The sequence below is a fragment of the Equus quagga genome, chromosome 8, assembly GCF_021613505.1.
Source record: "Equus quagga isolate Etosha38 chromosome 8, UCLA_HA_Equagga_1.0, whole genome shotgun sequence".
Taxonomy (NCBI): Eukaryota; Metazoa; Chordata; class Mammalia; order Perissodactyla; family Equidae; genus Equus; species Equus quagga.
In genome coordinates, this window is record NC_060274.1 from 103,838,002 (window position 1) to 103,851,276 (window position 13,275).

Below are 13,275 nucleotides of genomic sequence, written 5' to 3' on the forward strand. Positions count from 1 at the left end.
CTCCCTCCTAAAAATAAAAACATTTATTTTGGTAAAATCGACACAGTCCAGCAAAAACAACAGCCCTTCATTAACTAAACAAAAAAATTTTGAAACAAAAGTGACATCACAAAGATTCTTATCAGATATTGAGCCATTGCAGGCATATAGTAGTATATTTAATAATGATCTTTTACATATAATAATATGTACTATACATGTCAAGATGCAATTAATGTGCTATGATATTGTTTTATCAATTTTTGCTAGTGAGTTTAATAAATAATATTGGGCTAAAAGTGTGCCTCCCTACCTCCCAGGCTGAAAAGGAGAGAACAAAGCCTTGGATACCAAGAAGGTGAAAAGAGTGCTCACATTTGAAAGGAAGGAAGTCTGAATTCCCGAGATGCTGACACGTACAGTAGCAGCTGGAGTGAGTGAAGGATACACATATGCCAGGGGAGCCCTCCAAGCACTTGCATGAACAGACAGTAAATAGGCACTTAGTGAAATTGCTACTATTATCTAGACAAGACCCAATTCTAAGCAAGATACTGGGATTTAAAGTGACAAAGATTTCTGGTTAACCTTTAAGTAAGGATCAAGATAATAACAAAAACACTATCTACCACAGAGTGGGAGGACAAAGATTTGTTTGATCATCTATTGAGGTTGCCTTTTGGAAACTTTCAAAGGCAGTATGCAACTCTCAAACTAAAAGAGCCTGAGAACTTTGATGGAATTGGGACAAATGTGCAATGGATGAGTTAAATCATTTTTGATATTTCAGCTAAACATAAAGATGTAGCAAGAGAACTATGTGGCTCACTTAAACAAATTTTGACTAACTATTATTTTTCCTATACTCAGTTGGCAGCTGTTGGAAGTAATCCATTAAAATGATTCAAGCTGAAATGTTTATATTATTTTCTTGAGGGCAAAACTTACTCATTATAGTTTGAAAAGTCATTTGATTTTTTCATAATGAAAATGTATTCATCATATAATATAATTCGGCAGTGATAAATTGAAGGACTAGGAAGAAAGCAGAAATGTAATAAATACTATGGATCGTAAACAAATGTGTAATATATGCTAGGGAAGGGAATAAGAGAACAGAGTGAACACAGACGATATATACAAGCAGCAATATTATATTTTATGGTTTAAATGGACAAATTTTTCCAAGAAAAAACTGATTAACTTTGCACTGACCAATTAATGAATAGACAAATAGTAAGCACGGACAATCTATCATACAAATTTTAAAGAAATGTATTCTTTTTTTAAAAAAAGCCTCTTTAGTATATTTAATTTGCAAGAATAACTTTATAAATAATGTCACTTGCAAGAAAACTAAACCAGATCTGATGAATTCTATGGAAATTAAAAATAGCAAAGGTTTTTTTGAACCTTGTCTTTCATTTTATTATTATTATTTTTTTGCTGAGGAAGAGTAGCACTGAGCTAACATCTGTGCCAATCTTCCTCACTTTATATGTGGGTCACTGCCTCAGCATGGCTGAGGAGTGGTGTAGGTCCCTGCCTGAGATCTGAACCTGCAAACCTGGGCTGCTGAAGCAGAGCACATGAACTTAACCACTAAGCCATGGAGCCAGCCCCTCTTGCATTTTATTTTCAACATGAGAATTGCTGTGTTTTAACTTTTCCATCTTTTCCTAACTGCACATTTTTGTTGTTGTTGTTGTTTTTGATTGCTATTTTTTTCCCATTAGCCTAATTTTGGAATGCCAGTAGGCCTTACTCTTTCACATTCTGAGTGCCAGGAGACTATTCTCTTCCTACTTTTGTTTGAATGTTCAGTTCTTTTTTCTTTTTGATTTGCCCATAAGTAATTTATTTTTCTCTTTTGTAAATATATCAACAGTTTTAAGTTATTTTTTATTTTCCATCTAGCATTTCATTTCAGTGTTGACATAAGGGAGTTATGTGACTTTTTTCTGTCTGTATACATAGTGACAATTCATTTAAATTTCTGAATCTCTTCTTTCTACATATGATGTTATATATTTCTGAAATAAGATGACACTTAAGCAAAATTGTTATACATATACATAAATGGGTTAATAGTTTTATAGTGTTTAGCTTTCTTTCCTAACTATACTGCGCTAATAGTGCAAATCATAGCAAGTTTTATCCATAGCTTTACAAAATGCATTTCTCAGCGCACTGAGATCATGGAAGTATGAATTACATTACTCTAACCATGGAGTCAACTAGAAATTAATCCTTATCTATGAGTTTTCTGTTGTTTAGTGGATTCAGCTATAATTTTGGAGCTACTAATTCAATTTCAATTTTCACACTACATGTATGTATCAAGAATAATCTGATTAGGATTTTTTAAATGAGGGAATGCACATTTTATTTAGATTAAACTTTTATTTTGCACCACCGGATGACCACAGATTTGGTTTTCCAGAAAATTCCCTTGCACAATACTACAGAAATGAGTTATCCAAGTACCTAATTAATTTGTGTATTTTTTAATTTTTAGCTTCAAGGGAAGTTTCTCAAATAATAAATTGACATTTGAAATGTTACACAGAACCCAAAGTGTAAGATGAAGCAAATAACCAATTCTCTTTGAAGGTCAAGTTATAAATGATTCTTATGATGAAGCAAGATGCATATGGTCCATGAGCAAGATCTCCACCATGGGCTTCTCATTGAAAGCACATAGATGTTCTTTGGTTGCATCTCAAAAGAAATGTAGACTCTGAGTTATGACGGCAGGTTTTAGATGTTCACTGGACTGCAGCAGCCACACCAGGTTTCATTTAAATGTCAGCAGCTTTCCAGAGCCAAATTTTGCAGTGAATTCTTAATGGTTCCCAAAACTCACCACAGGATAGTCAGAGTATTTGTGCTTTTCATGGCATGGTCTGATTAATAAGTGAAGGAGCCCAAGAAGGGTAAGTGTTGAGGTCAAACATGGGCACGATCCAGGTGAATATGCCAAGCATCACCACAGCAACACCCACAATATTAATGCCAAGTCCAGCTTTAACCTTCAACAGGAAAGAGCATAAATGTCAGTCTCCTAAAAAGAAAATCTACGAGAGAATTGAAATATTGTTTCAGGAGGCATATGTTAGATTTACATGCGCCCAACGATTAGTATAAATCATTGATTTCATAAAACAAGGAATTCTTCCATTCATGTCAAAAGAGAATTTTGTCCCCAACTAAATGCCATTGAGCTGGAAAGTCTCAGAGAAGTTCCTCTTAGGAATATACTGAAGTCATTCTAATGTGAGAAAAATCCTCTTAAAAATCTGCCATTCATGGGGCTGGCCCCGTGGCTGAGTGGTTAAGTTCGCGCGCTCCGCTGCAGGCGGCTCAGTGTTTCGTTAGTTCGAATCCTGGGCGCGGACATGGCACTGCTCATCAGACCACGCAGAGGCAGCGTCCCACATGCCACAACTAGAAGAACCCACAACGAAGAATACACAACTATGTACCGGGGGGCTTTGGGGAGAAAAAGGAAAAAATAAAATCTTAAAAAAAAAAAAAAATCTGCCATTCATGTTAAATCAGGATTTGAGTTTCATGGCTTTGTACTTCAGTCACTATGTGATAAATGGATCCTTCGTATTCACTCATATTACTGTTAGTTTACCCTTTGGTATTCTTTTATTGAGATTTAATAATGCCACTTCTATTCATCTTTCTTAGAGTTCCCATTTTTCTAGCTCTGATATCAGCATTTTGGTGTCCATGAAACATCTCAAAGTTGCTTTCTATCCATTAAAACAGAGATCAGCACACTAATGCCCATGAACTGTTTTTGTAAATAAAGTTTTATGGGACCACAACCATGCCCATTTCTTTACGTTATTGTTGGCTGCTTTCAAGACACAATGGCAGAATTGAGAAGTTGTGACAGAGGCCATCGGCTCACAGAGTTTCAAATATTTACTATCTGGTTTTTTACAGAGAAAACTTGCTGATCTCTGCATTCTCTGTATTAAAACATAGAGACCCAAAGCAAAAGGGGAATACCTAGCAATTAATATAGAAGCCTCCTTTTCTGTCCATGCAAGCCACTCATTTATTCCAGAATCCTGTTTTCATTTTTTTAAACTCACATATATTGGACATTGCTTATATTATATTATGGACATTTTCTTTACCAAAAGGATATTACACAACTTTTGCATAGAGTCATTTCTACAATTTTTACATTTCACGGGTTTAAGGACAGCAATCTATGTGGAAGGAAGGGAGCTGGGACTTTTCTGGAAACTGCGTTTGCGTAGCAAACTCCCTGAGTTTACTTTGATTATATTCTTGTTTGCTTTGGTTTGGAAGTTGATGATCAAGATTGTGGGGAGACTAGAATATTCTCAAACTAGTTCTTGACTACCACTACTTTTGTATTTGACAAAAAATATGCACGTTTTGTCACCTAAATTTTCTATTATTGCTTGCTTGTGCTTTCATTTCAGATGCCACTATTAGAATCAGAACAAGAAAGATGACTTTTGATCATCAGGCACTGAGTGCAATGTCTTATTCAGAGCAAACATCAGTTGCGTAAATATTTGTGATAGCAAACCACAGTACTTGATTGCTAAATTTCATTAACCTTATTACCTCCTGTTGCTTAGGTCAAGTTGGATCCTGATCTTCACATCTAAATCAAGCATATTCTATGCTCTTTTCCTTCTTCTAGGGCATTACTGATGCATTCAATATCTCTGCATCTGTGACTGTAAATTTAATGACATGTTCACTTCTGGTTATTACTCAAAAACAATTCTATGACCTGTCATGCACTCACCTTCAGAAGCAGAACTCAAGCCTGGCTTTTCTTGGCAGTTGGTTAGTGTGCAAAAGAGGAGATAACCCAAGACATCCCAAAAAAAGTCTGTTGGACCAACAGTATTCTTTCAGCTCACTTACCATGTCAATAACTTTTAGATGGCCATATGAAAAAACAATAGCGTTGGGTGGATTTGCTACTGGAAGGAGGAATGCAAATGAAGTACACAGAGTAGAAGGTAGCAAAATGTAAAGAGGGTTCACGTGAATGGCTTCAGCCTGTAGGAAAAGATAAAAGAAGTCTAAGGAACATTTTGAGGTGGCACCAAGCATCAGAATGAGCAAAATTATTACAATAAGCTTTCCTAGAAGCAGATTGAAACCTAAAGACATAAAATTATACACAGAAATGCAGTTATAACTTGAAGAATATTTTCCAGAAAATTTGTCTTCCTCTTATTCCTTTTCATATGGTTATTGGTGCCCATTTAAGTATTATAACTGTTATTTTTAGAAAGTAAAATATCATTTATTCCAGAAAGTAAATAAAAACAGCAACCACTTATTATTTATCTAGTGCTAGGTGCTGTGCTAAGTTACATATATATATGCTTATATATGTGTTTATATATAATATATATATAAAATTTTATATATGATATAATATATAATATAATAAACTTAATATATTTACATACATAACTTAATTTTCAGACAATGACCCTATGAGATGGCTACTATAACCCCAAATAACAGATGAGGAAACTGAGGCCCAGATGAGGAAACTGAGGCCCAGAGAGGCTAAACTAACTTGTCCAAACACACAGCTGGCCAGCAGTAGAACTTCAGTAGGGTCTCAGGTCCCTCTGGCTCCAAAGCTTCTCATCAAACTATTAACGTTACTGCCTCTGTGACATACATTTTAGAATTTGTTTGGGAATCATCACAGAAGAAGAGTTACTACTATTCTTAATTCATCATATAATGTTCTAATTGCTCCATGTTGAGAAATAAAGAACAGAAAAACCCAAAATGTTTTACCAATATGAACTGCCTACGTTTCTTTTCTAATTTGAAGCAGCAGTTCAAGAATGCCAACATATGCCCCTGAACGAGCGGCAGAACAATTCTAGAGGGGCAATTCTTCTTAATTTAAAGTACTTTCCTCTCACCAAACCCATCTGTCCCAATAAGAAAAACATTTTACTTCGAGCTATTTCTTGTAATTGCTAGCTAGGTGGGAGAAGAAGGAAGGCAGTCTTTCCCTCTCTCTTCTTGCAAATCCGCTTCTTACTTATCATTTTAAAATTCCTCCCTGGGCAGTGGAGAACTGTGTCTAAGACATTTAAGCTTGAAGCCTGAAGTATAATCCTAGATTTTCATTCACTTGCAAATCACTTATATGAACCCTTCTCAGCAATTCGGGAATAACCTTCTGGAGGGAGACATGTCAGCGTTAGAGATCTAAACGCTAAAGTTGCCAGGAAACACTGAATCCCAAAGTCTTACAGCTGCAAAGGTTCTAGGCTGACTCTCATTTATCTGCCCATGAAAAATCTGGGTGGAGAGAAGGTAAGTGGTTCACTTAAGATTGTTCTGCTTGAACATGGAAGAAAATAATTCTTCTGAGTTGAGGTGTCCTAAAAAAGCATCAATACAAATCAAACCACTCTGTAAGTTACCTCCTGGGGGACCATTCAAGCCAAAAATGACTCCACACCACAATATGAGAACAAGCAAAGTAGAACCCTATTCTTTAAATGAAGACTATAAATGAGATAAATGAGATACTCACCAATGGTGATAATATTGGGAGAAGGAGGGTAATGGTAGCTGGATTGCTGGCTACCTCTGTTAACGATGTGACTATCAAGGAAGACAGCAGAATTATCAGCCATAGTGGTAATGACCCTAGAGGAGATAATTTATTTCCTATCCACTTAGATAGTCCCGATATCTAAAAAAAAAAGAATTTGCAATATTTGTTATTCATGAATAATTCATTTTAATCAAACACAATTTAAATATATAAAAAGCATTATTTGCTCTAAGAACTCAACTTCTTAAATATAATTTTAATCTCATATTTTTCTGTAGTTTGGTAGATCTAGGTGGCTTTGACATAGGGAAATACTCAATTATTTTTATTTAAACATACCAACATGCTTTAGGAAATCTGAATTGTCTTCTCCCAATTTTCAATTAAATTTTCTCTAATATATGTGGGTATTTTAGTCATGTAGTACTATAGGACTTTATGAAAAGAGCAGCTCTTCTGGTCTACCTCTCTCCACTCCTAAGTTGTGTTCCCCAGAGGCAATAGCTTTCAACCCCTGTTAGCTATTTATAGCAATGTTTAGGTATTCAAAGCAATTTTTCAAAATTATAGTTTTTCCTAGTTTTCACATTTATACATTATCTACTGACTTCCTAATATATGACACCATCCACCATAAACATATTTCCTGTGCCTCCATTCCCTTATACCCATCTATTAACATTTTTGGTTAAATCAATATTTAAAGTTTACCATTATGATTAATATTGTTCATACCTGAGTCTCTTAGTGTACTGTGACTGCATTTAGCTTTTTGTTTTACTGTTTTTTTGTTTGTCTGTCTGCTTTTCCAGGGAATCATTGCCTCAATCTTTTGTTTGCTTGATTTTCTAAGTACTTATCACTAATTCTTCAGCATACTCTCTAGTAAAATTGGAAAATTCCCCATGAGTAGACAAACATATTAGGTAATTGTTCTTTCTCATTTTCTCTCATGAAGTTGTCCATTATGGAATATTCCCTCCTTTGGCTCCATGTGGACTAGCTAATCTTTAGATCTACTCTGCTGTTGTTTTGAAACCTCTCTTCACTGGGGTACCATGAATTCCTTCCCTACCCTCTTATATGGGAATCCTTTCTTGTTAACTCCTTTGTGTTGGTGAAACATATTCTTCCATAGCTTCCTGAGAACTGATATATGGGAAGTAAATTTTTTTACTGTCTGCATGTCTGAAAACCTCTTGATTTTCTTTTCACACTGTTTTGATAGTTTAGCTTTTGCAGAATTCTAGACTTGAAATAATAATCACTCAGCAGTTCCAAGCCATTGCTCCATTTCCTGTGGCTTCCAGTTGAGTTCTTTAGAAGCCTGATGACATTCTGATCTTTGATTCATTGATCATCATACAGAAAGATTGGCTGCACTCAGATTGGTAGATATGTTATTCTATTTTTCTCCCCAAATGGAAGGGGAAATCCTCCATTTGTGAGAAGATTTCAGTGAGCTAGTGCATGTGTGAATCTTCAAGCTCATGACAAACTAGGATTGTTATCAGTAAAGCTCTAATTACAAGCTGTATGCTGTCAGATGAAAAGTTGGCAAGAACATCCCCAAATGTGGATGCCAGATATTACGTATGTTATTTGCGGTTTTGACTTACATTTTGTTTGTTTGTTTTTGTTTTGACTTTTAGATGGAAAAAGACTGTCTGCTATTTAAGTCACATTAGCACAAATTCATCCTAGAATATAACAACGTATACTCTAAGAATGGATTTTGTTTATGTCTGACTAGATGCAGCTGGAAAAGATTACACCACATATCGGTCCCCCTCCCTGGAAGCCACTGGGATCATATCATCACACCGAAGTTTCCAAAATTCTACGTGAACTGCTTGGATATTGAGCACTCAATAGCTTTCTCAGTCCAGAATCTCAAAGTCTTTGGTTCTAAGGAATTTCTTGCATTATTTTTTGGAAATATTCTTATATTTATTCTTTTTTCTTTTCTCTTTCTGAAACTCTTATTAGTTGGCTGTTGGACATTTTGGATTGATACTCTAATTTTCTTCTCTCTCTCTCTTTTTCATTTACCTTCTCTTCATCTTTTTGTCCTACTTTCTGAGATAGGTTCAAACTTCATCTTCTAACCATGCTACTGAATTTTTAAATTTCTGTTACAATATTTCTTATCTTCAGTGACTCTTTCTTATTTTCTGTTTATTCCTTTTTCCAAAAAAGTAAGATTTTATTTTAGTTTTGTGTCTTTGATGTTTCTAACATCTCTTTGAGGCAGCGATGACAAATTTTGAAAGTTTTCTTTTGCTTCATGCATTTCCTTCCTTTTTCTGTGTTCCTTTTGTTTTTGTTCTCATTTTTTTCTTACTGATTATCATAGCAGAGACTTTCCCAATTGTCTGGTGATCCTGGACTGCGTATTCATGTTTAAAAGGGAGGCAATAAAATGATGATTGGAGGCTCTTCGTGTCTAGGCAAGGATTACTGAGAGGCAGACTTTACTACAGGAAACTAAGCTATGAGCTAGTATCTCGATTCAATTTTGTGAAAGAGTAAATCTAAATTTTCTACCAGGAAGGAGAAAGAGCAGTTGCCTGTTTATTCAGGACTAGAGAGAGTATCTGGGAAGCTCACAGCTCCTTTGGCACTTTTTAAACCATCCTGCATTTTTAGTCTTGTTTTTTTTCCCCTGCTTTCGGTTAATCTGCTGCTTCCAATTTCTAAACTCTTCCAGGATCCTGTGGATGAATCAGTTTCTTTCCAGTTGGCTCTTCCTTTTGCAGGCCCATGTATTTTATCTTTCTCTACTTCTTCTACTACACAAAGTCAGTTACCCCTCAAACATCCTCTTTCTATCTTCTAAATTTTATCATATCTCTTGTATGTCATCATTCCTGCTGTATAGTCTTTATCTTTGTGAACAGATACTCTTGTTCTATTATTGCCATTAGTAGAGATCAGAGAAAAATAGTGTTAATCCTCCACGTTTAACCTAGGAGAGAAATTTTGAGGGATGTGTGAAAAAGGAAGAGGAGTTATTGACTGACAAGAATTGAAAAGTGACTACCAGCTCACGAGAGTTTAGTCATGTTAAAACAAAATAGGGGCATTCAAGAGAGAGGGAATTCTAACAAGGTGAATGCTTTAGAAGTTGCTTTCTCATGATTCCCCACTAGAAGGGTTATCTATTTCTGGACATTTGCTAAACTAATTACAATTTGGAACAAAATTTTTAAAAGTTAACTGTCTCTAAATCTTTGTAAAACCAGTTTCTAAGGGCATATTTGTCCACAGTCATAGTTTTGAAGCTCATGGCTGCAGTCTGACCGCTTAGGGCTAGGGTTACAGCGCGCATCCCATAGAAGTCTGATTGTGTGCACTAGGATTTTCACAGCAAACTAGACCTCCTCCACGGCTTCCTTAATTCTTCTAATGACAGAGCCTAGTTCGTCACACTAAGTCCATACCTTTTTGTTTCCTTAGATTTTGTTATTCTAGGGTCTGGCCAAAGCTTTTAAAACTACTTTGAGTGTCTAGGGTCAAATCCAGACAGATATTCTGGGAAGGAGAGATGAACAAAGTTCACATCAATGCTCAGAATTACCAATTCTGATTTACTCACAGTTCAAATTAGCAGACATAGGAATGCAAGTTATTTATTCTGAGAAACCAGATCTCATGACTGCTTAACTAGTAGAAAAGTGCATTTGTCTTATATTTCTGTCATTTATATTTGAGCACTCTATAAGGTGAGCCAAATCTAGACCTGAAATGACTTGTAAGTGGCACACAGAATTTAGACAATTTCTAAAACTTTCACCTATTACTAAATCCTATTGCTGAAAGCTCAGTATCCAAATGCCATACAGACAAATTGACAATAAAGTCAGAAGAAGGAAGAGAACAGAGCAGATAGTTATTTGTCTTGAGAAGTATAAAAACTTAACTTCCCATAAACTAAAAGGCTGGACACACCTCCCTTGTCATCCTTTTCCATTTGATGACTGAATAAGGAAATGGAACAGCCATGTACTTTGAGTGTTTCACAGAAGGATATGAAATCCAGAAATAAGAGTTTTTTAATTATTCAAAGAGTAAAGGATTTTCATGGACTTTTTGGAGAAGGTACTTTTCTTCCAGCAGCCCTACAATGACCAGGGCAATTTCAAGGGACAAGAGCTTCCTAAGACTTCTACTTTATATCAACTGGATGGATAGGCCAAAGAAATAACCAACTTTATTCCTCATGGTGGTTTTATTTCTCCTTAAAATTAGGTATAATACAATATTAGACACGATTATGTGAAATTCTATCTGGACTTCATTCAAGAAACATGTATTAAGTACCTTTAATGCTCCTATTATTTCGCATTCTCCTTCCTTGGCAACATTAGGACCAGGATACATTGAAGAGAACTCTGAGAGCTACTCAAATTCATCATGAAATAAGGTAAAGGTATGAACAAACAAAGAGAATATGTTTTACTAGGATTCACTGTGCATATGATTTTTATGTAAGTTTCTCTTACTAAGCTAGTCTTCTAATACTATTTTGTGGATTAAGAATTCCAATCTTCTTTGCTTTATTCCTTTTGACATGCTGGGACATCATAGAAGATGATGTTTTATGCTTGCAGTCTGTAAAAATTCTTGAACTCTGAACTCACTCTGTGTGGTATACTTACTGCATGGCTATTGAATTCTGCATCATTAAAATGATGGGATGAAGTTGAATATGCCAAAAGCTTGAGTGTCTCTGTGTTCTTCTTTGGAACAGTCTAGTTAATTTTTAAATATCTTAGACACAGTATTACCTCACAGCCATCTGCCAAGGCAAACCCTCCACCAACAAGAATCGCTATATCCCAGGGCATGAATGACTGGAATTCTTTCCAAGTAATCAGTGGAGAGTAATCAAAAGCAACTGGAAAACAAAAGTTCCACAGTTACACATTGCTTAAAATATGACAGTATGACATATTTTAAAAAAATTATCCTAAATAGCCATCTTACAAGAAGTTTTTAATATTCCTATGTTATTTTTAGATAGGGGACTTGATCTGGAATTTGGGTAATTTCCACCTGGCCTAGGAGGAACATTATATTATAAAAAAGGAAAAAATACCGTAACTTGGAAAAATCCTTTGGATCATATTATAGAATAAATTTAGATAAGTTATAACCTTGTAATTTATAATGCTATTCCTTCATTCCACTAACACCTTTGCCTACTATGAGTAACACAGTGCATTGGGCAATACTATTCTTTGCTATGCAAAATGTTTGTAATATTCCATTGGTTCTATTATGTCAGTGTAGCATTATAATTATTATTCACTAATATTTATTTGATTTTTTTTTTCAAATCACAAGAGGGGTCATAATAGATTCATTAGGATTCCAGTTTAAAATAATACAAAATTCAGATTAAATAATTTAAATATCATTCATGAGACCCTTGAAATGCTCATTGAGCAGTTATCATAAAGATTTCTCTTGATATTTGGGTCCTGATGGCTTCACTGATTTGTTGAGAAATAAGGTCATCCATGAACACATTCTGCCCGTTTAACATTTGTGTGTAACAGACAGCCTTCCGCACGGTGAGATTTTAATGTTACTATTAAGCGTCCTTCCTATCTCTTTCCCCTAAAAGTAAACCAAACCTACCCTCACTGTTGACTAAAATTTTTCTATTTCTTACTTGGATTAAGACCACCTATGCTCTTAAAATGCAGACATCTCTGAAAAGTACCTCCCATTTAAAATGTAACCTATTATGTTTTATATGTCCTTTTTAAGCCTAGTATAAATGAATTTATCAGGGAGAATAGGAGTTGAAGAATGAGAAGAGAAAGACTGGTGGATAGAGGCAAGGCTTTTTCTGAGGGGGCATTCAGATGTGGGAGCCAGGGAAGTTAAGCCAAGCATCACTTCCTCAATACTTGCCCATGTCAGGCTTTTGGGCTTTGACTGCAATAATCAGAATCTTCAGGGTCCCATAGGAATCAACGCTCTGTTTTCCACTGTCTCCTTATAACATATTTTCAGATGTTCTAGTCTCAAGTGAAGAATATTTGAGGCATTTATAGGAATAAAGGCATTTATGTCTATGCTTTGCTATTACATAAATAATGTCCTAGAAATCTGACCCATTAGTTATTTACCAATTCTGATGCAAGGGGTCAGGTGGACCACCCAATTGCATGAATCCCAGCAAAAAGAAAAGAAAAGAAAAGAAAAACCAGTAACAACAAAAACCCCACAAGGGGCTGGCCTGGTGGTATAGTGGTTAAGTCCCTGCGCCCTGCTTCGGTGGCCTGGGGTTTGCAGGCTCGGATCCTGAGTGCGGACCTAGCACCGCTCATCAAGCCACGCTGTGGCGGCATCCCACATAAAGTGGAGGAAGACTGGCACAGATGGTAGCTCAGTGACAATCTTCCTCAAGCAAAAAGAGGAAGATTTGCAACAGATGTTAGCTCAGGGCCAATCTTCCTCACACACACACGAAAATAAATAAAAGAAAACCCACAACTTGAGCCAGCCCTGAGGGTCTAGTGGTTAAAGTTCTGTGTGCTCAGTTTTGGCAGCCTGGGTTTGGTTCCTGGGTGTGGAATCACACCACATATCTGTCAGAGGCCATGTTGTGGTGATGGCTTTTATAGAAGAACCAGAAGAATTCACAATGATGTATTGGGACCTTTGGGGGGCAA

General features: G+C 35.8%; 1 protein-coding gene across 2 annotated transcripts in view; it reads right to left on the reverse strand.

The window, feature by feature from the left end:
• Positions 1 to 2,362: 2,362 nt before the first annotated feature.
• SLC13A1 (solute carrier family 13 member 1) overlaps positions 2,363 to 13,275 on the reverse strand; it is a 76,862-nt gene continuing 65,949 nt past the window's right edge. For both annotated transcript variants that reach the window (XM_046670094.1, XM_046670092.1), the window contains exons 12-15: positions 11,377 to 11,486; positions 6,563 to 6,724; positions 4,909 to 5,046; positions 2,363 to 3,011 (exon numbers count right to left, since the gene is read on the reverse strand). In XM_046670094.1, coding sequence (XP_046526050.1) covers positions 2,874 to 3,011; positions 4,909 to 5,046; positions 6,563 to 6,724; positions 11,377 to 11,486 — 548 coding nt within the window. In that variant the 3' untranslated portion in view covers positions 2,363 to 2,873. The remainder of the gene's footprint in view (positions 3,012 to 4,908; positions 5,047 to 6,562; positions 6,725 to 11,376; positions 11,487 to 13,275) is intronic.